General features: G+C 47.3%; 1 protein-coding gene across 2 annotated transcripts; it reads left to right on the plus strand.

Moving 5' to 3' along the window:
- The first annotated feature begins 2,360 nt into the window (after nt 1-2,360).
- On the plus strand, nt 2,361-14,988 carry LOC128401879 (uncharacterized). Of its 2 annotated transcripts, XM_053365444.1 has the most exons (7): nt 2,369-2,672; nt 9,400-9,423; nt 9,751-9,785; nt 10,035-10,220; nt 10,325-10,453; nt 11,711-11,950; nt 14,692-14,988. In XM_053365444.1, exons 1-7 carry the CDS (start codon nt 2,641-2,643, stop codon nt 14,868-14,870), a joined length of 825 nt encoding a protein of 274 aa, XP_053221419.1. In that variant the 5' UTR covers nt 2,369-2,640; the 3' UTR covers nt 14,871-14,988. The 2 variants fall into 2 exon arrangements, with proteins under 2 accessions (XP_053221420.1, XP_053221419.1); XM_053365445.1 differs by lacking the exon at nt 9,400-9,423 and having other exon boundaries at nt 2,361-2,672.
- The last annotated feature ends 8,763 nt before the right edge of the window (nt 14,989-23,751 follow it).

Raw genomic sequence — 23,751 nt, forward strand, 5'->3', positions numbered from 1 at the left:
AAGGAGTCTCGCCGTGGCGTTCTGCACCCACTGGAGTTTCTGGGTCAGCTTCAAGGGCAGCCCCGCGTAGAGCAAATTACAAAAATTGAGCCTGGAGGTGACCATTGCATGGATCACAGTGGCGAAATCAGGGCAAGAAAGATAAGGAACCAACTGCTTAACACGGTGGAGATGGATAAATGCCACCTTTGCTGTAGCTGTAACCTGCGCCTCCATAGAGAGAGAGGCGTCAAGGGTTACACCCAGACTCTTGACAGAAGGTGCTGGCACTAATTGAGCCCCCGCAAGGGATGGGAGTTTACCCCCCAAATAGAGATGGGAAGGCCTGGAGAAAACCCGGAAAAATTGGGGGGGGGGAACCAGGTTTTTCCCCCACAGTCGTTTTTCCCCAGAAAAATTGAAAAAAAATAGTTTGATATAGTTTGAATATTCCACACACTCCCCCCTCCCATTTTTTTCTGATAAAAATGGCTTTAGAAAAAAACAGGGGGGAAAATCCTGTTCCCCCCAATTTTTCCACCCCCCGGCCTTCTAACACCCCCACTTTGGAGCTCCCAGGCAGGTGCTCTCATTGTACACTTTCCGGCATCTGCTCAAAACATTTTCATTAGGGCAGCCCATTTGAAAAGGTAGAAGCTGCATGCGATTTGCTTCCTTTTAACCACTGCTGACTTTAATCACCTTAGATATCTGCTTTTAACTGTGTTTTATCAATCATTTTAATGCTCTGTTGTATATTTTTGTAAACTGTTTAGAAGCTTTCTTACCATCATGCGGTTTATAACATGTAATAACAAATTTCAGTTTAAAACACACACACACTCCTTTTCCTTTGAGCCTTAGTGCAACATTTGTTGTTGTTGTTTAGTCATTTAGTCGTGTCCAGCTCTTTGTGACCCCCTGGACCAGAGCACGCCAGGCACTCCTGTCTTCTACTGCCTCCTGCAATTTGGTCAAACTCATGCTGGTAGCTTCCAGAACACTGTCCAACCATCTGGTCGTCTGTCGTCCCCTCCTCCTTGTACCCTCCGTCTTTCCCAACATCAGAGTCTTTTCCAGGGAGTCTTCTCTTCTCATGAGGTGGCCAAAGTCTTGGAGCCTCAGCTTCAGGATCTGTCCTTCCAGTGAGCACTCAGGGCTGATTTCCTTCAGAATGGAGAGGTTTGATCTTCTTGAAGTCCATGGGACTCTCAAGAGTTTGCTGGCCCCTGCTCTAGCTTGTGATATTTTCCTCAGAGTGGATGTTTCTACCTAGAGCCAACTCTCTCTCCACTCACTCCCTATCTCCCAATCTATCTCCTAAACCATGGGGAGGCAAACTAAGGCCCGGGGGCCGGATCCGACCCAATTGCCTTCTCAATCCGGCCCGCGGACGGTCCGGGAATCAGCATGTTTTTACATGAGTCGAATGTGTGCTTTTATTGGAAATGCATCTCTGGGTTATTTGTGGGGCATAGGAATTTGTTCATTTATTTTTGTTTCCAAAATACAGTCCGGCCCCCCACAAGGTTGGAGGGACAGTGGACCAGCCACCTGCTGAAAAGGTTTGCTGACCCCTGGCCTACCCTATCCTCCCAACCTCAATCCCCCCCTACTGCTTCAACTAACTCTGTCTCTCAAAATCCTCTCCTTTTCAAGTCCCCCTCCTGGAACCTCGGCCAATCAGAGGCTGCCGTACATTAACCATTTGCTGGCAGGGAAAAAAGAAAAAGAAAACACCTGGGGACTCAACCTGTCCAGCAAAAACAAGCTTTCCCGTCGAGGTGGTGACTGCAGGTGGAGAGAGAAGATGGCTCCGTAAGACAAGTCAGTCCACTCTGCCACTGAAACGGGAAGGATTTTCAGCAGCAGCTCCTTTTGTGCGATGCCCTCAATGAAGGGAGGCATGTTTTTGACATAATAATAATAATAATAATAATAATAATAATAATAATAATAATAATATATTATTCATACCCTGCCCATCTGGCTGGGTTTCCCCAGCCACTCTGGGCGGCTTCCAACAAAATATTAATATACAGTAATGCATCAAACATTAAAAACTTCCCTAAACAGGACTGCCTTCAGATGTCTTCTAAAAGTCAGATAGTTGTTTATTTCCTTCACATCTGAAGGGAGGGCGTTCCACAGGGATGGCGCCACTACTGAGAAGGCCCTCTGCCTGGCTCCCTGCAACCTCACTTCTCGCAGGGAGGGAACCACCAGAAGGCCCTCGGATCTGGACCTCAGTGTCTGGGTAGAATGATGAGTTGGGCAACTCCTGGGTGAACAGGTGAGTTTGAAGGAGGTGCTGGGAAGTGGATAACAGCTGAGGTCTGCTTTATTTCCTTTGATGCCCCAGAGGGACGCAAGGCTGGGGGCGTTTGGGGGGTGGCTAAAAGGGGAGCCCAGGTCCACCGGCCTGAAGGTACCAAGTGGTGACCCGGGCCGGGAGCCCAGTGTCCCTTGGGGCCAATCCCTGGCCAGGCTCTGACCTTACAATAGGCTGCGGAACCCTGTTTCCCAGGAGACCAGGAGGGTTGCTTGAAAGGAGCCTTAGATCAGCTGACATCGCAGACACCTGTCTCCTTTGGAGAACTGCCTTCTTTGGATCCATTGAAAGCCGAGGGAACGGGTTTCTGCCTCCCCTGTGGTGGCACCATGGCTGGCTGTTTCACCTGCTGCCACAGAAGGTAAAGTCAGGGGGGAGAGGGGAGACATCCTGAAGCCTTGTCCCCCACCCCCCATGGCCAGATATTAAAGACAATCTTTGGTAATAATAATAATAATAATAATAATACGCCAAATTGATGGCTTGAACCTGCCACCCCCTGGGAGAGGCGTAGGAAGGTCAGGTAGTACCTGGTGCAGAAAATTTCTTGTCACCCCCCCCCCCACATTGATTATTTTTTTTGCCTGCAAAAATGGTTTTACGTAATGGTTTTCTTACAAAGGAACATGGATTCTGAGCCTCTGATAACAAGTAGGCGACTATGGACAGATACTTAAATCTACAGGATGGATTGTGTTTTGGCTTATGTTATTTTATTTATATTGACTGCTTATTTATTTAATAAAATTTATTTTAAAAACCTGCAAAGTGATTTACCAAAACAACAACAAAAAAACAAAACAAAAAACACCACAGCAGTAAAATCAAGAAAAATTAACAATCCTACTTTAAAACATACAAAAGCTAAAATATTAAGATTAAAATTACTTCAATTTCCTAAGCATCTAGGTATGCTTGCCTGAAGAAGAATGCTTCTAGCAGGTGCCTGAAAAGAGTCTAGCAAAGGCACGTGCTTTGTTGAAATTTCAGCCTTCGCGACATAGGAAAACGGCCAAGTAAACAGCTATTTTCGTGGAGGAGGGTCATATTAACTGATATGCGTGAAATTTCATATGTAGCTATATAATCCCTAGTGTGGTAAGATAAGACCTTTGGAGCAGGCATTTTTTAAAAAAAGTTTTTTATGAACTGCCCTGGTAGGGCAGTAATTGTTCCTTGATAATTTGTCACCTCCCTCCAAGATGGCACCTGGGGCAGCCCCGCCCACGCCCCCTCTTTCTGGGCTCAGGGGCTCAGGCGGTTTCGGTTTTGGCTCTTGACATCCGCCTGCTCTCTGGCTCACCCCCTCCAGACTGGTTCCCTGGAAGTTGCCTGGTGGGGAGTCAAGCCTTTCAGATCCGTCAAGCTCAGTATTGTCAATTATTCTGACTGGCAGGAGTGTCAGGCGAAGGACCTTCTCAAGTCGACCTGGCAATGCCTTGGGTGCAGCCTGGGGCATTCTGAACCCAGCCATGGTCCTTCCCTAAAAAGAAAGATTCCTGACCTCAGTAGTGGGGTGGAGAGGTGGGGGGGGGGGAATTCACATCCGTGAACCAATGCCCCCCTTTGGTTTCAGATAGCACATGGGTAGACGCAGGGCCACATTTAGGTTTGATGAGGCCCTCAGCTACTGAAGGTAATGGGGCCCTATATATGTCCAGCTGTCCTTTGTCAACAACAAATTGTCGCTGGTTTTTGTGTTGAATATATGATACGATACGATAATCTTTATTGTCATTGTCCCATACAGAACAACGAAATTGAAAAAATCTACATCAGACATTCAAAAACCAACAAGCCTGGTTAACCCCCTAAAAACTCTGATACCCCATAATTAAATACTGTACAAGATTTTGTACAGAGATTTAATTATTAATTATTAATTGTACAGAGATTTTGTACAGAGACTCCTCACACTGCGTTTAAAACCAAAATCGCATTTGGATAAAAGCTGTTTCTCAGGCGGCTAGTCCTAGTCTTTATAACCCTGTACCTTCTTCCAGAAGGCAGAAGCTGAAAGAGATCATTTCCGGGGAGGGGGGGTTTACTATACTGCACTATCTCTGCAGCTTTCTTATGACACCTGGAAGCATAGATTTGATCCAAGATGGGAAGAGAATATATGCTATACGGTAATTTATGGACCTAATAGGTATCTCAAGCCATTTGCCCATGTTGCCCTTCAACCAGTCCATGCAGAATGTAGGCACCCTATATATAGAAAGGAGCAAACCAGGGATATTTTAGGGAGCAGGCGAACAAGTACATCGTAGCCTACACAACACAAAACACTGTTGCTGTAGGTCAGTTTTATTTTATTTGTTTTTTATCTTATATTTTGGAAATGTACACCCAGTTTTCCCCCTTTAATTTTTTTGGGGGCCCCCAAGAAAGTGGGGCCCTAAGCTACAGCTTGTTTAGCTTATAGGTAAATCTGTCACTCGTCTACCGTAGACGAGTCTCAAAAGCCTGGGGCACAAATTTTCACAGCTCTCTCGTGGGTAGGGTGGCTTATTTGCCAGAAGCAGTGGCCTAGCGTGGGGGTCCCTGGGCGCACAATCGGGGCGCGAACCAGGCACCCCCTTCAGAGATTGCTGTTGTGTCCACCCTGCCAGGCTCCAGTAGTGAGGGCTGGGTGAGTGCAGACATTATCTTCACCCTCTGCACTCGGCCAGCCCTCACTGCCGCCAAGCGGGCGCTCAGGCACTGGGCGGGGGCCGGGGGGGGTGAAGATCACCCTCCGCCCTCCCCAGTCCTTGCTGCCACTGGTGCGTAAACACCCACCTGTAGAAGTGGGTGGCGAGGGCTGGGCAAGTACGCTCTGCCCCTGCCTGGTACGTGTGGGCATGCAGCCTTCCCAGGCGCTGGCAAATAGCACCACACCCCTGGCCAGAAGGAACGGATTTGGCACAAACCCTGGAAGTGTCTACTTGATTCTGGCCAAGCTAAGCATCCTGGTGCATATTGTCAGAGTCGAGTAGACACTGCCAGAGTTCATGCTAAATACTTTGGGTAAATGAGCCCCCAGAAAATCTGTACCCTGGGATTTTTCACCTTGTCTACCCATGTACTGTCCGAAACCAAAGGGGCGCATTGGTTGCCAGACATGAAATGCATTAGAATTATTTTCTGCTCCCCCCTCCCCCTCCATGGTTCTATATATAACTTCTGAAATTAAATTTTCTGTTTTACAATTTGAAATGCTCATTTATACATCCTTAAGATACCAATACCAATACCAATAATTTTTTATTTCTACCCTGCCCATCTGGCTGGGTTTCCCCAGCCACTCTGGGCGGCTTCCAACAAAAGCTTATAAATACATCAAAACATCAGTCATTAAAAACTTCCCGATACAGGGCTGCCTTCAGATGTCTTCTAAATTTCTGATAGTTATTTATTTCTTTGACATCTGATGGGAGGGCGTTCCACAGGGTGGGCGCCACTACTGAGAAGGCCCTCCCCTCCCTGCTTCTCTTTCCATGGTTCATTTTCATAAGTCCCAGCTTATTTTACAAAAACTATACCATTCCGTATTCCATTATTGCATCCATCAAAGCTTATTTACGCCGTTGAATTTACCTTAATGCTGCCAGTGCTTCCAGCTGTACACAATTATTCCCCATATATTCCAGAAGCGTTTTCCAGCCTTCTCTAAACGTATCTTCTTCTTGTTTTCTTATTCTATGTTAAGCCTGCAAACTGTGCATATTCTGTCAACTTCAGTTGCCATTCTTCTTTGGTTGGGGCCTCCCTCCTTCCCCCCCCCTCCATGGTTCTGAGTACAGGCTGATGGAAACAGGACAGGGCCTCCTGGTGCAGTCAGGCTCCTCTAGCTCAGCCCCCCCCCTCTTTCTTTCTTTCTTTCTTTCTTTCTTTCTTTCTTTCTCTTTCAAAATTTACAAAGAACAAGAATAAATTGATCCTCAACTACGTATTCTAAGATATAAATAAATATCACAATGTACAGTCATACCTCGGGTTACAGACACTTCAGGTTGCGTGCTTTGGGGTTACGGACGTGCAGAAACCCAGAAGTACCGGAACGGGTTACTTTTGGGTTTCGGCGCTCATGCATGTGCAGAAACACTAAATCACGCTTTGCGCATGCGCAGAAGCGCCAAATCGCAACCTGCATGTCCTGCACGGATCACGTTCGCAACCCGAGTGTCCACTGCATTTAATAAAAATGTTGAAAGATCGAGGATAAACTTGACCCTGGCTCAGCCCTTTCTGCCAGACTGGCAGGCGCTGTCCAGGGGTTCAGGCCAGGAGGCATCTTTCCTAGGGGGCCTGATCCTGGGACCTTCTGCACGCAAAGCAGACGCTCGCCCCACTGCGTGGCAGACCTTCCTCAACGTGGCTAATGGACCGACGTTACAGAGCTTTCCTAGTGATCCCTGCTACCAGCGGCGGGTCTCAGGGTCTCCAATTTCTGCACCTTCACCTCTCGCGCTGCCTTCTTCTCTAAGGCATAGTTGGGGCGCGCCCAGCAGCGCCCCCTCCCCGGCTCCGCGCCCCGCGGGACCGAGCCCCTCACACTCCCCTAAATCTACCTCGGCTGCCCCCCACGTGCATTTGCAACAACCCCGGGACCTGCGTTCAAATCCACGAGACTTGGCTCTCGCCTGAAAGCCTCTCGCCGCGGAGTTTCCTCGTTTGCCAGCGATCCAGCAGCGACCAGGCGGCGAAGCCTCTTTTGGGAATCTTCTCCGGGCGCTTGGGATTTGCTCCCCAACAATCAGACCAGCCTTTTAAGTAAGAATGGAAAGGTTTACTTACAGGGAACTTGCGCCCTTCGGTGCAGTATGGATCTAGGCAGAGGCACAGGAGATCGACTTGGAGCAACAAATACAGGTGTTAGCAGGAAGGTCCTTTGCGTGCGTCTGCAGCCGCCAGACATCCCTTCGGTTCCAGAGCTCAGCGAGAGAGAAATGACACTGCTTGCAAAAGGCCCTTTCCTTCTCCTGCTGGAGAGATGCGGGATCACGACCACACGGATCCCGGCAGCTTTCTCGAGGATTTAAAGACTCCGGTTGTTCTCCCGTGCTGGATTTACCTATAAGCTAAACTAGCTATAGCTTCGGGCCCCGCTCTCTTGGGGCGCCCCCCAAAATTAAAGGAAAAACAATAAATGGATGTGCATTTCCAAAATGCAAGATAAAAAACAAACAAAATAAAACCTACTTACAGCAACAGTGTTTTGTGTTGTGTAGGCTCCTTTGATGTAAGTCAGGGGGCAGCAAACTTTTTCCTTTATACATATATATATATATATATATTTATTGGTTTTTAGCTTACAAAATTATAAAACATAGCTCACAGTTTATCACAGATACATTCTTATTTGGACTTCCATCAGCACCTCTGATAATCCTCTGCCTTAATCACTTCTTATGCCTTTCTTAACTTAATATTGCCATTAAATCTTTTAACATATCATCTGTCTTTTTCCATTTTTACAATATTTCTAATATTTCTCTTCACAGAACTGCTTGCAAACCTACAAATGTCGTCTGATCATCACAAATACTTTTCAAATAGTCCATAAATTTACTCCAGTCTTCGGTAAACTTCTGGTCTCGCCGGTTTCGGATCCTTCCTGTTAGTTTGTCCAATTCTGCATAGTCCATTAATTTCATCCTCCATTCTTCCATCGTTGGTAAGGGCAGCAAACCTTTTCAGCCGTGGGCCAGTCCACTGTCCCTTAGACCTTGTGGGGGGCCGGACTATATTTTGAAAAAAATAATGAACGAATTCCTATGCCCCACAAATAAACCAGAGATGCATTTTAAATAAAAGGACACATTCTACTCATGTAAAAACACCAGGCAGGCCCCACAAATAACCTAGAGATGCATTTTAAATAAAAGGACACATTCTACTCATGTAAAAACACGCTGATTCCCAGACTGTCTGCAGGCCAGATTTAGAAGGTGATTGGGCCAGATTCGGCACCCGGGCCTTAGTTTGCCTACCCATGATGTAAGTCATGGGCCCCGCCTACTATCCTGCTCCCTAAAATATCACTGGTTTGCTCGTTTCTATATATAGGGTGCCTACACTCTGCGTGGACTGGTTGCATGGCAAGATGTGCAAATGGCTTTAGGTACCTATTAGGTCCATCAATTACCAGGCAGAGGGCCTTCTCGGTAGTGGCGCCCGCCCTGTGGAACAGCCTCCCACCAGATGTCAAAGAAATGAACTATCTGACATTTAGAAGGCATCTGAAGGCAGCCCTGTTTAGGGAAGTTTTTAATGATCGATGATTTGATGTATTTTTAATCTTTTGTTGGAAGCCACCCAGAGTGGCTGGGAAAACCCAGCCAGATCGGCAGGGTATAAATAATAAATTATTATTATTATTAAGCATATATTCAACACAAAAAATAGTGACAATTTGTTGCTGACAAAGGACAGCTGGACATATAAAGTGCCCCTTTACCTTTGGTACCTGAGGGCCTCATCAAACCTAAATCCAGCCCTGACTCCAATGCACAGTTGCATTTGTCTGCATTAAATTTCCGTTGTTGTTTTTTTTTTAGATGATCTTTATTGAATTTTTAGTTACATACTATACATACACATACATTATATTTCACATTTGTTCTTGCTCTCCCGAGCTGACTTCCCTCCTTCCTTCTTCCAGGTTTTTTATGTTGTCTTTAACTTTTTGCATGGTCTTTTTCCATTTTATATATAATTGTTCTTCAATTTTTTCCATAAAATGTCTGTAAACACATCTTTCTATGTATACAATTCTTATTGTCTGTCTATATTCATTTACAGATATTGTTCAATAATAGTCCTAATATACATTTTTAATTCATTTTGATATTATTATCCAATCAATTTCTTGTGTTTTCCCGTTATGAGGTTTATTTCAGTTCTACTGGTTTCCCTATTTCACATCGTCTTCTCTATATATAACATAAATTTTCCCCATTCCTTTTGATATGTTTCGTCACCCTGATGTCGAATTTTTGCTGTTAGTTTGGCTATTTTGGCTAGCCTGTCTACATTAAATTTCCTACGGTTACTTCCAAGAAATTCGCCTCCATGTTTTCCTCCTCTTTCTCCTTCCACAGGAGCAGATCTGAAAACAATACAAAGTGAGTGGCTCTTTCGTGCCCTTGAATGTACCTTTGATAAGAAAGTATCAGCTTCCAGTTTAGGACGGTTTGACCACGGACGGAAGTGGTGGATGTTTCTTCAGCAGGGAGAACCTTCTCATCTTGCCCACGCTTGGAAGGTCAAGGGCAGACTGGCAGGCACCCACAGCTAGCCAGGGCCGCTGGGGTCATTTGGGGAGGGTGCTGTGCATGTCCCACAGCCAGAAGAAATTGGGAAGGGGGTGCCTTGTTCCCCTTGGCATCCTGGGGGGCATTCCTGGGGCCCTCCTGCTGCAAAGAGCATTCCTTGCTTCTCTCTCTTTCCAGGCTGCCTAAGACGAAAGAGGAGCCACAGGAAGGGGGTGAGTGGGGATCTGGGGGTGTCTAGTCCAGCAATCCAGATCACTACCCAAATTCATACCCCACCCCACCAACAACATGCTGGACTCTGCTTGGGGACCCCACCTGAGCCCATGTTTGCCCCACGGGGGGTTGCCCCCTGTCCCTCACCAGCCTGACCCCTGCTGCAGAGGAGGCAGGTCAGGGCCTGAGCCAACTGGGCCAGCTGTCACCTGCTCATTCTTGCTAGGCACCTTTCTTGCCTCCTGCAGAAACCCTCCCTGCTGCTCCTGCGACTCCTCCTGCCCCAGATCCAGAGCCCCAACAGCAGGAGGTCAAGCCACTCCTGGCCAGCCCCCCTGCGGAGACCCTCCTGGACCCCACCAGGGGCTCCCTGTTGCTTCTGCAGAAGCATCTGCAAGTCCTCAAGGAGATGCAGAGCCAGTACCTTCAGACAGGTAAGTCTTGGAGAGGGGCACCTCCTGGCCCCCAGCCCCCAGCCGGGGAACCCTCTTGCCAGGGGCCTGATCCCTTTCCTCTCCTTCCCGCTTCCCAATTTCAGAAGTGAAGATCCGCAGCGCTTGCCATCAGTTCCCGCGCTCCCTGCGGGCCGCCAGTCTCCAGATCTGCCGCACCCGGCGGAGGCTCATCCGCACGGAGGTCCGCCTGCAGCGTCAAGCCAGCAGCCCTGGTGCGCCTCTTCGGAAGTTGCTGCGGGTTTCAATTTTCTGCCAAATGGATTTTAACCTTCTTGATTTACAATGTTAACATTGCAGCTTGATTTTTTGGTGTTTTGTTTTTTGCAAATCACTTAGGTGGTTTATTTCAAACCAAGTGGTGCACACGTTTTAACACTCAAATAAATAAAGGTAAAGGGTAAAAGTACCCCTGACCATTAGGTCCAGTTGTGGCCGACTCTGGGGTTGCGGTGCTCATCTCACTTTATTGGCCGAGGGAGCTGGCGTACAGCTTCCGGGTCATGTGGCCAGCATGACTAAGCAGCTTCTGGCAAACCAGAGCAGTGCACAGAAATGCCATTTACCTTCCCGCCGGAGTGGTGCCTATTTATCTACTTGCACTTTGATGTGCTTTCGAGCTGCTAGGTTGGTAGGAGCAGGGACCGAGCAACGGGAGCTCACCCCGTCGTGGGGATTCGAACCGCCGACTTTCTGATCGGCAAACCCACAGCGCCACCCACGTCCCTCGCCTAAAATAAATAGGATGAACAAAAACAGAATCTTATTGAAATAAAAACTGTCCAGTCCAAAAATATGGTTCCAAAGCTTTACTAACAAAACTTGTTCAAAACAGACAAAAAAGCAAATAATGTTACATCAGATAGTTGCATAATATAATGTGCTTGTCCAAGCATAGGAACAACATCTTAGAAATAGGAAATTACTTCACCTGGAACTGAAAACAATGCTCTGTGTTTCCAACAAAACGGACTACTTTAGCAGGAGGCTGTGTTCCTGGAGAGAGATGATGCACACACTTTTTCTCCGGTGGCCTAAGAACAAAGACTAACTCACACACCTGAAATGGAGATTTGTAACTGAATACCTTTCTCAGGTGATCTTTGTTAAACACCTCATGTCAGAGCAGCAGAGATACATCAGCAGCTAACCATTAACCTGTTATGCATTCTGAGAGCTCTAGTTGACCTCAATGGAATTTTCCAATGTTAAACCTTTAGCAATACACATACAGAGCCATTTTCCATTTCAATGTACAATTAAATAATACTTAACACATCCTTGGTCAGGCTCTGACCAAAGCCCCCCATCCTTTTCTGTCTTGCTGGCCTCCAAGTTCCTCTTGTGGCGTGAAATCAGCTTAAAATGGTAAACAGGGGAGGGGGGTCTAGAGGGTGGATGCTGGGGGCTGCTGGCCTTCCATGTCTGCCAAATTTATGCTTTCCACCACCCCACCCTCCTGTTTCTTGCAGGTGTCTGCCAAAGCCCCCCAGGTCCAAGCCTGTCTTCTTCGAAGCCCACTTTGGAGTCGACTTCGGCCTCCAGCTCTGGGGAGGTGGTCTCCATTACCCCCACCACCTCCAGCTTCTCCCTCCCGCCCCACCCGCTTTCCCCGCCTCCCCCCTCCCCGCCCCTCCTCCAGCCAGATCTCAGGGTCCTGCAAGAAGCATTGGAGACCTTGCTCGAAATTGAGGCCCACCAGCTGCAGGAGCGTAAGTACCAGACAGAACCTCCCCCCGTGGCTCTTCCTTTTGGTCCTGTTTACAAGATTCCTTATAAATAAGCCCCAGGGTTGGTGACAATCCTATAATATAAAGTTATAAAAAAACAGGTATAGAATCAGAAAGGAACTCAGAGGCTCATCCAGTCCAGCTCCTGCCATGCAGATAAAATTGTTCCCAGTGGAGAACAGTATACATTTCAGCCAAAGAGTCCCACAGAAATGGCAAAGGCTAAGGCGAAAGTGATTAAACCTCCCACAATGAAGGTGCCAGGTGCATCTCCATAGGGAGGGAGCTCCACAATGTGGGGGCTGCACAGAGAAGGCCCTGTCTCCCCACTCTCTCTTGCCCTCCGGGCCACAGTCCCCCATACTTCTGAGGGTCAGTGGAACTACCATGGAAGATGGCCTCACGCCTGCAGAACTTTGCTCCTGAGGAGGTCCTAGCAATGGAGATGGTCTTTCAGATCATTGACACCTTCCTTGGCAAGCTTTCTCACTAGACTCATAGTCCCGATAGCACATTTTTCTTTACTTTGACAAAGTAATAATCATACATAAATAAGAATAAAAATGTGCACCGCACTGCCTTTCCATTTTAACAGTACAAATTGTTAAGTTGTGGGTGAACATATCAGACGACACAGCGATTCTTCAAACAGCTCTTGTTTATTCAGAGGCCAGAACAGAACCGAACTGAAGGGTTCAGTCAGCCTGCTTATATAGAGCTCCAGTACGTTACTGTAACAACTTTCTAAAACTATCCAATCACTGAACGTCACTTTCGATCCCTTATTTGCATAACTATCTACAGTATCCCCCTGCTGGCCCAGGGTGAGAACTTCAGTACATAACACCAATTCTACAAACACCCTCCATATTGCCTGAAAATCATTTCTCCTGCATATTCCCCGCCTTACCTTAATGGCACATGTTAATTTATCATTAATAGCTTTGTCATAGCTCGTTTTTCTAACTATCCTGTCATTGCCAATACCCCAGTCTCTGAGCAGGGCGTTTCTTGGGCTTGGCTTCCTTGGGATCAGTGCCAGATTTATGTATAAGATAAACAAGCTATAGCTTAGGGCCCCACTCTCTTGGGGGCCCTAAAAACATTTAAAGGGAAAAAACACCTGACTGTACATTTCCAAAATGTAAGATAAAAAAGAAATAAAATAAAACCTACATACAGCAACAGTGTTTTGTGTTGTGTAGGCTCCTATGATGTACATATTTTGTTATGTGAAAATGGTTTTAGATACCTATTAGGTCCATAAATTACCATATAGCATATATTCAACACAAAAAAACAGTGACAATTTGTTGTTGACCAAGGACACCTGGACATATAAAGGGCCCCATTACCTTCAGTAGCTTAGGGCCTCATCAAACCTAAGTCCAGCCCTGCTTGGGATGAAGTTCTACTGGAAACTGGCAGTGTGTTCTGTCTTATTTTGCATGTATATTCAGGCTGAGAAGAAGGGGGGGGGCGGGACTCCCAGCATTAACACTCCACAGGGGTCAGGAAACTTTTTCAGCAGGGGGCCACTCCACTGTCCCTCAGACCTTGTGGGGGGCTGGACTATATTTTGGAAAAAAAGAAGAACCAATTCCTATGCCCCACAAATAACCCAGAGATGCATTTTAAATAAAAGGACACATTCAACTCATGTAAAAACATGCTGATTCCCGGACTGTCTGCGGGCCGGATTGAGAAGGCGATTGGGCCGCATCTCGCCCCTGGGCCTTACTTTGCCTACCCTTGCTGTAACGGATTCCCCTTCCTCCCTTTAGGGTTCCAGGTGCATCACCAAAATGATCCGTTTTGGATTTGCACAGAGAGCAAGTCCAGCCTCCGTGTCTTTTCCAGAGCCAGTCCCCAAACTGCCTGATTTCCTCCCTCGAGCATGCAGACACCCTTCAGCCAGAGGTGCAGCCGCCAGAAACCCATCTCGTCCCAGACATTCCGTTATTCAAAGTTCAACGCCCACGGATTCCCTAAAACCCATTGAAATCACAGTGACCCACAGCAACTGGCCTCCCAACCTGGGAAGGGGCCAGGAGCACCCGGGACAAGGAGGGGCCCTCATCCACCAGCCCATCACCTTCTCTCTTCCCCTTGTAATAAACAAAAACCTGCCCTTATTCCCTTATGGGGGACACAAGAGCCCTTATAGAGCCCTTTGTAGGTTCTCCATCAGTCGGAGAAAAGAACAGAGGCCAACCAGAGAATATTGAGAAGCAAAGCAGCTCGTAAGCCTGATCTTTATTGATCTGTTGCAACAGGGTGCTCCCCTCACACGCAGGAAAGGAGGAGGACCCTGAACCCAGGTGTGACTGCCCTTATATAGACATTTTAAATTCCCTGCCCTGGAGCTCAAGACCACCCCTCCATACATCATACCTATATCACAGAAAAGGTGGTCTACAACAGAAATTTGAACGTTGTTTTTCCTGTCTGCCAGGTTATCTGATAATGCCTTATCTGATTGCCTTTCCTGGTAGTCTGTCACCCTTTGAGATGGTGATTTCCCAATTCCTGAGACAATGGGAAGCCCCCCCCCCCTTGCAGAGAAAACATTTGGTCAGTTTGGGAGTCAAAATGGTTTCAGGGCTGTTTTCCTGTGCTGCTTCAGACATGTGGTTTATATATTTATGTACGTGTTTGCTTGGTACATTTATGAACATTTCTTATATATCTAAGACCTTAATTTTTTTAATTTCCCCCTGCAGGGAAAAGGGACATTCGGACATGCCAGGAGTGCCTGAGGTCCCTCCGGGAGCTGAGGGCGCAGCTGCAGAAAGTGCGGAGCAGACTCTGGCGGGTGGAGGCCATCCTGGGCATTCAGGTGCCCCCCAGGGAGCTGGAGGTGGGAGAGCAAGAGGAGGAGGAGGAGGAGGAGGAAGAATGAGCCCCTCGCAGGCGCCCCCAGCCAAATTCAGAACATCCAAATTCTCTCCCTCCTCTGAAGATGTTGGGCGATGGATCTGCTGTTTATTGTCTTCTTCGCACCCGTTACAAGTAACTAATCTTTTAGACCAAGGATTAATGACTGAATGCTGGACGGCCTTTGTTGAATGTTTTCTTATGCACTATTTAAGGATATTTTAAATTAAATTTTCAAATAAGCACGCAATAAACATCAGAATATTATGTGTATACTTATTCATAGATACGGCCATGGATGCTTGGCTTGCAAGGGGGTCGGACTAGATGGCCTTTGGGTTCCTTCCAACGCCACCATTCTATGATTGTTCCCACAACCAGAGGCCACCCCCGCCCAGTAGAGCCTCCAGCGCAAGCCGTGCACACTGACCCAGCTTCTCCAGGCACTTTCTTTGACTCCTGCCTGAAACAGGCTCCCTTGTGAGCACAATATGCACCAGGAGGCTGTGGCCAGAATGGAGTCCACACTTCCAGGGTTATCGCTAAATACATTCCTTCTGGTCAATGAGCCACCAGAGCCGCTAGAGCAGTGGTGTCCAAAGAGGGCCATATTTGATGAAGTGAAGGGCCATGGGGGCCGACCAAAGTTGTTGAGCCTTTTTTAGGATTGAAGTTGCTTAGTTTTTTTTTAGGATTTTACCCCAGGAAAGAAACTGCCACAGGGGCCAGATTAAACCGACCGGCGGGCTGCATTAGGCCCCCAAAACTGACTTTGGACATGTCTGCAATAGAGGACCGTGAACATTTGTGAAGCCAAAGGGGCACATGGGTTGCCAGATGTGAAACAGAGGGGCCTTCTTTTCAGCTCCCCCCCACTAGTGAGGCGGGTGTGTGTGCTGCAGACCCCTGTGGGAACAGCATGCTGGACTCGATGGGCCCCCGCTGGCCAGACCCAGCAGACCAATTCCTGGCCGAGGCGAAGGCTGTAGCCGGCGAGGGGCCACCGGGATGCCTTCGGAGTTTTGATCCGGCGCTGAGTTCTAATTCGGCTCTCGGGCACGTCCTGGGGGCGAAGGGGCGCCCTTCCCACGGGGGGGGGGCGTGCGTGGGAGTGACCGTCTCTCCCCCCCCTGCGGCGAGGGGCGCTCCTGCTGTGCCCGCGGCGGAGTCGGGAGCGCGCCGATCCCCGCCGTACACGCGCATCTCGGCGAGCGGAGGAGTCGCGCTGGCGCGCTCTTGGGGCGGGGGACTGGCTGCGGGGCTCCCTGCCTGCCATCCTCCGGCCCAGAAGGAGGAGGAGGAGGCGGCGGCTCGAGGCGCGCTCTGCGTGTGCTCAGAGGAAGGTTGCCTGGGATGCTTTCCAGGAGGGGGCTGGACTAGATGGCCCCGGGGGAACTCTTCCCTCTCTCATCTGCTGGGATTCCAGGACGGGGCTTCCCTTTGCCACTCCAAGGGAGGGTCCCCCCCCATGAACCTTCTCGGGGGGGGGTGCGAGACACGTGACTCCGGCTGCTTGGGAGCCTCCGAGGTGGTGAACTGGGCGCGCCTGGCTTGCCAAGGGTTAACATGAGCCGGGCTGGACTCCTAGAGGGGACGGGGAAGAAAGGCGGGGAGGGGCGGGTCCTCCAGAGCCAAAGCCCCGCCCTCCTCCCCGCCCCTTTCTGCCAGGGCGGGGCGGCCTTGCTCTCTCTCCTCTGCAAGTGCTGCCTGGGCGGCGCCTCCCGGGACACAGCTGTCAACTTTCCCCTTTTCCTGCGAGGAATCCTATTCGGAATAAGGGAATTTCCCTTTTAAAGGGAAACGTTGACAGCTATGTCCCGGGATCCGGGTGCCAGAGGGGAGAAGGGGGAGTCCCAGGGCTGCAGGGGGCTGCTCGGTTTCCTCACGGGGGACCCCCAAATCAGAACGCAGAGGGTCTCCCACCCCTTTTTATCTGCAGGCGAGCTGCAGCTCACGGCTCCAGCTGCCAACTCGGCCCTCCAGATGTTTTCGGACTACAATTCCCATCATCCCTGACCACTGGTCCTGTTAGCTAGGGATCATGGGAGTTGTAGTCCCAAAAACCATCTGGAGGGCTGAGTTTGCCTAGGCCTGGCTTATGGGGAGGGAAAAGGGACACGCAAAGGAACCCGCTTCAGATTGATGAATAAGTCATGTTGGTTAACGGAGGTTGTAGCCCTTTTGCTATAAAATACTGTATACCCAAAACCAAAGCCTGACCTAGGCAATAACGCAGTGTTGGATTTACGTATAAGCTAGACACGCTATAGCTTAGGCCCCCTCTCTCTTGCCCCCCCCAAGTTTTTCAAAGAATATATAGATAAAAAACAAATAAAATAAAACCTACATACAGCAACAGTGTTTTGTGTTGTGTAGGCTCCTATGATGTACGTAATGTTATTAGCATACTTCTTCTTAACTGTATTTCACTTCAGCAACTATTTTGATAAAATACACATTTTGTTATGTGCAAATGGCTTTAGATACCTATCAGATCCATCAGTGACCATATAGCATATATTCAACACAAAACACAGCGACAATTGGACAAATTGTGGACAAAGGACAGCTGGACATATCAAGGGCCTCATTACCTTCAGCAGCTTAGGGCCTCATCAAACCTAAATCCAGCCCTGGCAATAAGGGAAAGAAAGACTGTTGGAAGAAGCGCTAAGCCTGTGGAACTCCCTCCCACAGGAAGCAGCAATGGTGCTAAGGAGAGGATGAGGCCAATGCCTGCAGGAGGAGAGGGCTCTGGGGGGCTCATGGCCGCCCTGGTCAGGCTCTTTCCCCCCATCCAGAGGCAGCCTCGCTTCACAATCCCAGTGGCTTCCAATCGCAGGTGGAGAGAGGTGCTCTGGGTTCCAGTCCTGCTAGGGGCCTTCCCAGAAGAGGCCCCTGGTGGCCCCCACCCCCATGAGAAGAGGAGGCTGTGTTCAGTAGGGGCCCCCCTGTGGCCTGATCCTACTGGGCTCGCCTGAGGTTCTTATGTGGCGCTCCTCCCGATGGAAGTGTTATAGTAATGTTGTTGTTGTTGTTTAGTCGTTTAGTCATGTCCGACTCTTCATGACCCCCTGGACCAGAGCACGCCAGGCACTTCTGTCTTCCACTGCCTCCCACAGTTTGGTCAAACTCATGCTGGTAGCTTCGAGAACACTGTCCAACCATCTCGTCCTCTGTCGTCCCCTTCTCCTTGTGCCCTCAGTCTTTCCCAACATCAGGGTCTTTTCCAGGGAGTCTTCTCATGAGGTGGCCAGAGGATTGGAGCCTCAGCTTCAGGATCTGTCCTTCCAGTGAGCACTCAGGGCTGATTTCCTTCAGAATGGACAGGTTTGATCTTCTCGCAGTCCATGGGACTCTCAAGAGTCTCCTCCAGCACCATAATTCAAAAGCATCAATTCTTTGGCGATCAGCCTTCCTTATGGACCAGCTCTCACTTCCATACATCACTACTGGGAAAACCATAGCTTTTACTATACGGACCTTTGTTGGCAAGGTGATGTCTCTGCTTTTTAAGATGCTGTCTAGGTTTGCCATTGCTTTTCTCCCAAGAAGCAGGCGTCTTTTAATTTCGTGGCCGCTGTCACGAAATAGTAATAATAATAATAATAATAATAATAATAATAATAATAATAATAATAATTTATTTATACCCCGCCCATCTAACTGGGTTTCCCCGGCCACTCTGGGCGGCTTCCAACAGAATCTTAAAATACAGTAATCTATTAAACATTAAAAGCTTCTCTACTCGGAGTTGTGTGCAAAGAGACAATGGGGAGGATTTCCCCATTTGCCTCCCTTACTGCACAGAAATATTTGAGGTCACTGAAAGACTGAAAGAGTCAAAAGGGCTTCAGGATTGCTCTCCTGTGCTACATCAGAAATACATATGCATGGGTAGGCAACCTAAGGCTCGGGGGCCGGATACGGCCCAATTGCCTTCTAAATCCAGCAGTCTGGGAATCAGCATGTTTTTACATGTTTTTACATGAGCACAATAAACTATCAAACATTTTAAACTTCCGTAAACAGGGCTGCCTTCAGATGTCTCCTAAAAGTGGCCGTTATCAGATCCTGGCCAACAGGATTTCTGCTGCAGATGCCCCCTTCTGTGATGTATGTATGATGTTTTGGGGGGTGGTCTTGGGCTACGGGGGGGGGGGGCAATTTCAAAAGTCTATATAGGAGCTTGCACACCAATGTTCTGGGTTCCTCCCCTCCCTCCTGTGTGGGGTGAGTGAGGACCCTGTTGCAACAGTTTAATAAAGATCAGGCTTACTAGCTGCTTTGCTTCTCAATATTCTCTGGTTGGCAGGACACAGGTGGCGCTGTGGTCTAAACCACTGAGGCTCTTGGTTGTTCGGTCCCTGCTCCTGCCCACCTAGCAGTTCAAAAGCACGTCAAAGTGCAAGTAGATAAATAGGTACCACTCCGGCGGGAAGGTAAACTGTGTTTCCGTGCGCTGCTTTGGTTTGCCAGAAGCGGCTTAGTCCTGCTGGCCACATGAACCAAAAGAACTGTCTGCGGACAAACGTCGGCTCCCTCGGCCAGTAAAGTGAGATGAGCGCCGCAACCCCAGAGTCGTTCGTGACTGGACTTAACTGTCAGGGGTCCTTTACCCTTCTTCTCTGGTTGGCCTCTGTTATTTTCTCCTACCGATAGGGAACCTGCATAAGGACTCTATATGGGCTCTTGGATACCCCACAAGGGGAAAAGGAGCAGTTTTTTCTTATAACACCACTGTTCCTTTCCAAGTACAATTTTTTAAAATAACTGCTCTAGTTTGCCTACTACCTGGGGAACACCGGATCCGGATCTTCTCCAAAATCTATTTGGGGTGTGGAGCCAATGTTTAACTCGAGGTTTTTAAAACTTTTTTATTGCTGTGGTCTAAACCACTGAGCCTCTTGGGCTTGCCAATCAGAAGGTCGGTGATTTGAATCTGGGGGTGAGCTCCCATTGCTCTGTCCTAGCTTCTGCCAACCTAGCAGTTCGAAAGCACACCAGTGCAAGTAGATAAATAGATACGGCTGTGGCGGGAAGGTAAACAGTGTTTACATGCACTCTGGCACTCGTCACTGTCCTCTGTGTGCCAGTAGCGGGTTAGTCATGCTGCCCACATGACCCGGTAAGCTGTCTGTGGACAAACGCCGGCCTGAAAGCGAGATGAGCGCTGCAACCCCAGAGTCGCCTTTGACTGGACTTAACCATCCAGGGGTCCTTTACCTTTACCTATTGCTGGGAAGGTGTGAGGAATACAGCAACTCCTTCCCTCCTTCTCCTGAGCTTGCTGCAGAGAGTAGGTAGTTCAGTCCTGCAGGAAACATCTTGCTAAAGCAGACCAGCTGGACCAAACCTTCGATGCCTGGTCGCCACAGTGCTGGGGTAGTTCCTTCCCATTCTGCTCTCTCCCCTCCCACATGGTTGACCCCCCCATGTCCTGGCTTGGCACAGCTTGGCCTCAGATGTTCTTGCCCGCCCCCCATGATGGCACTGTTCCCACTAGGGGAAGCAGCTGTCTGGACCAGACCCAAAGGACTTCTGCATCAGCAGCTGCCCTCTCCGCTGGCCCCATGGCCTAGCGTGGGATCCAGCTTGTCTCACTTCAATGGCCCAATGCAGAGGTGGGAGGTGGTCCTCCTCTCCCGCAACCCCCACCCTGATCCTAGGGGTAGGTCTCTTCCCTTGGGACCCTTGCAGTTTCAGCCACCCCAAAGACACCAGGAAACAGAATCTAACAGCTAATTGCGGCAGTAATCATGAGGGATCAGACTGGCTTTCCAGAAACAAGGCAGGCTGCAGATAACATTAGATTAGTGGTAGATTTGGCTGCCTGAAATAAAAATAAAGATCAGTTTGTAATCATATCATTAGATGCCGAAAAGGCCTTTGATAACAATTATAAAAACTATATGGAGTTAGCTTTGGATTAAATTTGGATTTCCCTTGGAGTTTATGAAATGGATCAAAGTAGTGTATGAGACACCCACATCTAGAGTCAAAGTGAATGGTATGTCTGCTGCCAGACATGGATGTCTACTTTCACCTTTGTTATTTAAATATTTAAGAGCACCTGACTAGATTCACAGAGCAGTTCATAATTCAGTTGAACATAAGTTAGTTTTATTTGCAGACGATATACTTGTTCGGATTCCTGCTCCGTGTCTGCAGTCACGAGATTGTTGTCTATCACATGACAGTGTATGTTTTCATTCCACAGTGTGGGAAGTGATGGAGACAGGATGTCTTGTGTTACTGTGTTCCATGAAGTGGGACTATTGTCCTTTGTTCTTTCTCTTTGCTGTCTGATGAGAAAGAGGAGGGAGCTAGGCAGAATGCTCCGAGTGTGTTATATGTAAATAAAGTAGATTAGCCAAAATGCTGAGCTACTGAGTTCTGTTATGCGAACCGCTAAAACTCTGCTGTTCCGTAAGTGTGCTGATGCTTCTTGGCATCAGTCGCTGTGATGTTTGGGCTGGAGAAAGCTTTTGAAGCTCCTAAATGATCGACCAGGAAGGAGAGAGCATGCTAGGCAGGCATGTGTCTTTACCAAGGTCCTACTCCTGTGTAGGACGCGCCTAACAATACTTTTGTTTATTTTGGAACCTCAGACTAGTATACCCATCTTGATGCAAATGATAGACACTTTTGGTAAAATATCAGGCTATTGTGATATTTGGTCCAAACCATAATTGATGCCAATAGGTCAAAATTGGTTTACACACTCATTCATGGAATATAAATTTGGAGTTTGTTCTGAATCTATTAAATATGTAGGCATGTTAATACCAAGATATATAACACAGTTAGTTACAGTTAATATGAATAAATTAATAAAAGAGGTTTCCTCAGATATCGATAGGTGGGAGCCATTAAACCTTATCCTTTGGAGAAGGGTGAATGCTCTCAGAATGAATATTATTCCCAGATTATATCCCGAAAGGGCTTCCAGTTTTTATATCTGGATCATATTTTCAAAAGATAAAACTCATTGTTTAGGAAATGCCTTTGGGGCTCTGCAACACCAAGAATATTATTGCAGAAAATGCAGCTACAAATTAAAGAAGGCGGTTTCAAAATCCCAAATTTGGAATTATATCATTATGCTTGGCTACTGTCAAGTATTAAATATTGGAATCCCACTGTTGGCCGATGTGGGCAACCCTGGAATATATGTACATAGCACCTTTGGTTGATTGGACAATACAAGGTTTGAAATATTTGAAATCTCAGGTGACTCTGGAAACAAATCACTTAGAAGAATATGGAATATATTGACTAAAAAAACCCAAATTTTATCAATTTTCACATGCTAAACTTATTTTGTGGGGAAACCCCACACTAAGAATTGCAAACAAAATGGCGATATGGAAAAATTGGATGGAAGTAGGTGCATTGACAATGGACCAACTGATAGATGAGGAAGATGAATTTCATACTTTTGCTGTTTTAAGACAAAAATATCATCTATCAGATGCAGCCCAATGGCAATATCTTCAATTGCAACATCTCCTAACAAGTGTGTTTGAGCCGTCAGGCCTTTCAGCTTCTGAGACAGCTGAGATACTGGAACAATTGGACAACTTATTCAAAAATTAAGCAATTACTTTTTATAGATATCTATTAACAATACACAAGTTCAATATGCAGACTGTAAGAGATGATTGGAATAAAGAATGGGAACTTTCAATATTGCCCAGACAGTGGGGAAATGTTTCAGCTTCAATACCCAAGGTGTCATTAGATTTAAAATTAAAACTAATACAACAGAAAAGAAAATGGAGAGTTTATTGGAGTCCTTTACGGTTGTATTAAGAAGAGCTAGCTAAGACAGCTCAGTGCTGGAGATGTGGCGAGGACAATGCTTCTCTGAAACATATGTCTGTACAGTCTTCTGCACTGAAGAAGTTCTGGGAGAAAGTCCTGGGCTGTGTAACTATGACTGTGCAGGAAAAGTTAAATCTTTCAGTGGAGAATATTTCATTGAACTATATACTTGCAGTATGGAAACCATTGACGGGACAACGGAAATGGATTTTCTGTGCCCGAAAGGTGGCCAAGAGATTGACATTGAGGAATCGGAAAAATAAAGGTATGATACCTTCAATCCAAGGACTGATGACATGACATCAGTGGCAATTTATGAGCGGACTGCTTACAGGCGCAGACTCTGTATGGATGAATATGATAACATTTGGAATGAGTTTATATAAAATGTAGTAGGCTATGTAAATTAACAATTACATAAGCACTAGGACAGTAACACTATACCGATTTATAGAAGAATGGATGGGAGCATCGTATTTTTAATTTTTATTTTGCAAATTCTTGCTTTTATATGTATCGTTGTTGTTGTTGTTTCTCTCCCTCTTCCTCTCACTTTTCCTTCTTTTTTTCTGTATCTCTTTATTTCATTTAACTGAAATCACCTTAATAAAATATAAATATTTCAAAAAATGATGTCTCTGCTGTGTTGCCAGAATTGGAGGCAGCAATGCCTGAAAACACAGGAGGGGAGAGGGCTTGTGGGTTTTCCATTGCTGCATCTAGTTGATCTTGTTATGCCGGATCTAGCAAGTTCTCCCAATGTTCTCATGTATTACTGTGTTTAGTCATAGATCTTGTGTCAACAACTTTCAGCAGAGATTGTGAAAAATGCTGTATATAAATAGACAATGACGAGAGGGGGGTGAAAAAATGGAGTATGGAAAAGATAAGAATTGGGACACACAAGGGATTTCCTTGGCTAGTTTTATTCCAATAAATGTCTGCTTGTTCTAATAATGCAACAATTAAAGGCATCAGCGCAAGTTGACTCCTATTTGCTCCTCAGAATCAAGTGGTCTTTGCTGTTCAAGTCGGGCCTCAGAAGGATTATGTACAATTTGGGGAAGAAGATGCAAGCG

This window comes from Podarcis raffonei, chromosome 14 (assembly GCF_027172205.1).
Source record: "Podarcis raffonei isolate rPodRaf1 chromosome 14, rPodRaf1.pri, whole genome shotgun sequence".
NCBI classification, from domain to species: Eukaryota; Metazoa; Chordata; class Lepidosauria; order Squamata; family Lacertidae; genus Podarcis; species Podarcis raffonei.

Coding starts and splice junctions, on each gene's coding strand:
- LOC128401879 (XM_053365444.1), top strand. CDS start 2,641: ATGGCTGGCTGTTTCACCTGCTGCCACAGAAG. Junction 9,424..9,750: donor AGATCTGAAAACAATACAAA/GTGAGTGGCTCT, acceptor CTCTCTTTCCAG/GCTGCCTAAGACGAAAGAGG. Junction 9,786..10,034: donor AGAGGAGCCACAGGAAGGGG/GTGAGTGGGGAT, acceptor TGCCTCCTGCAG/AAACCCTCCCTGCTGCTCCT.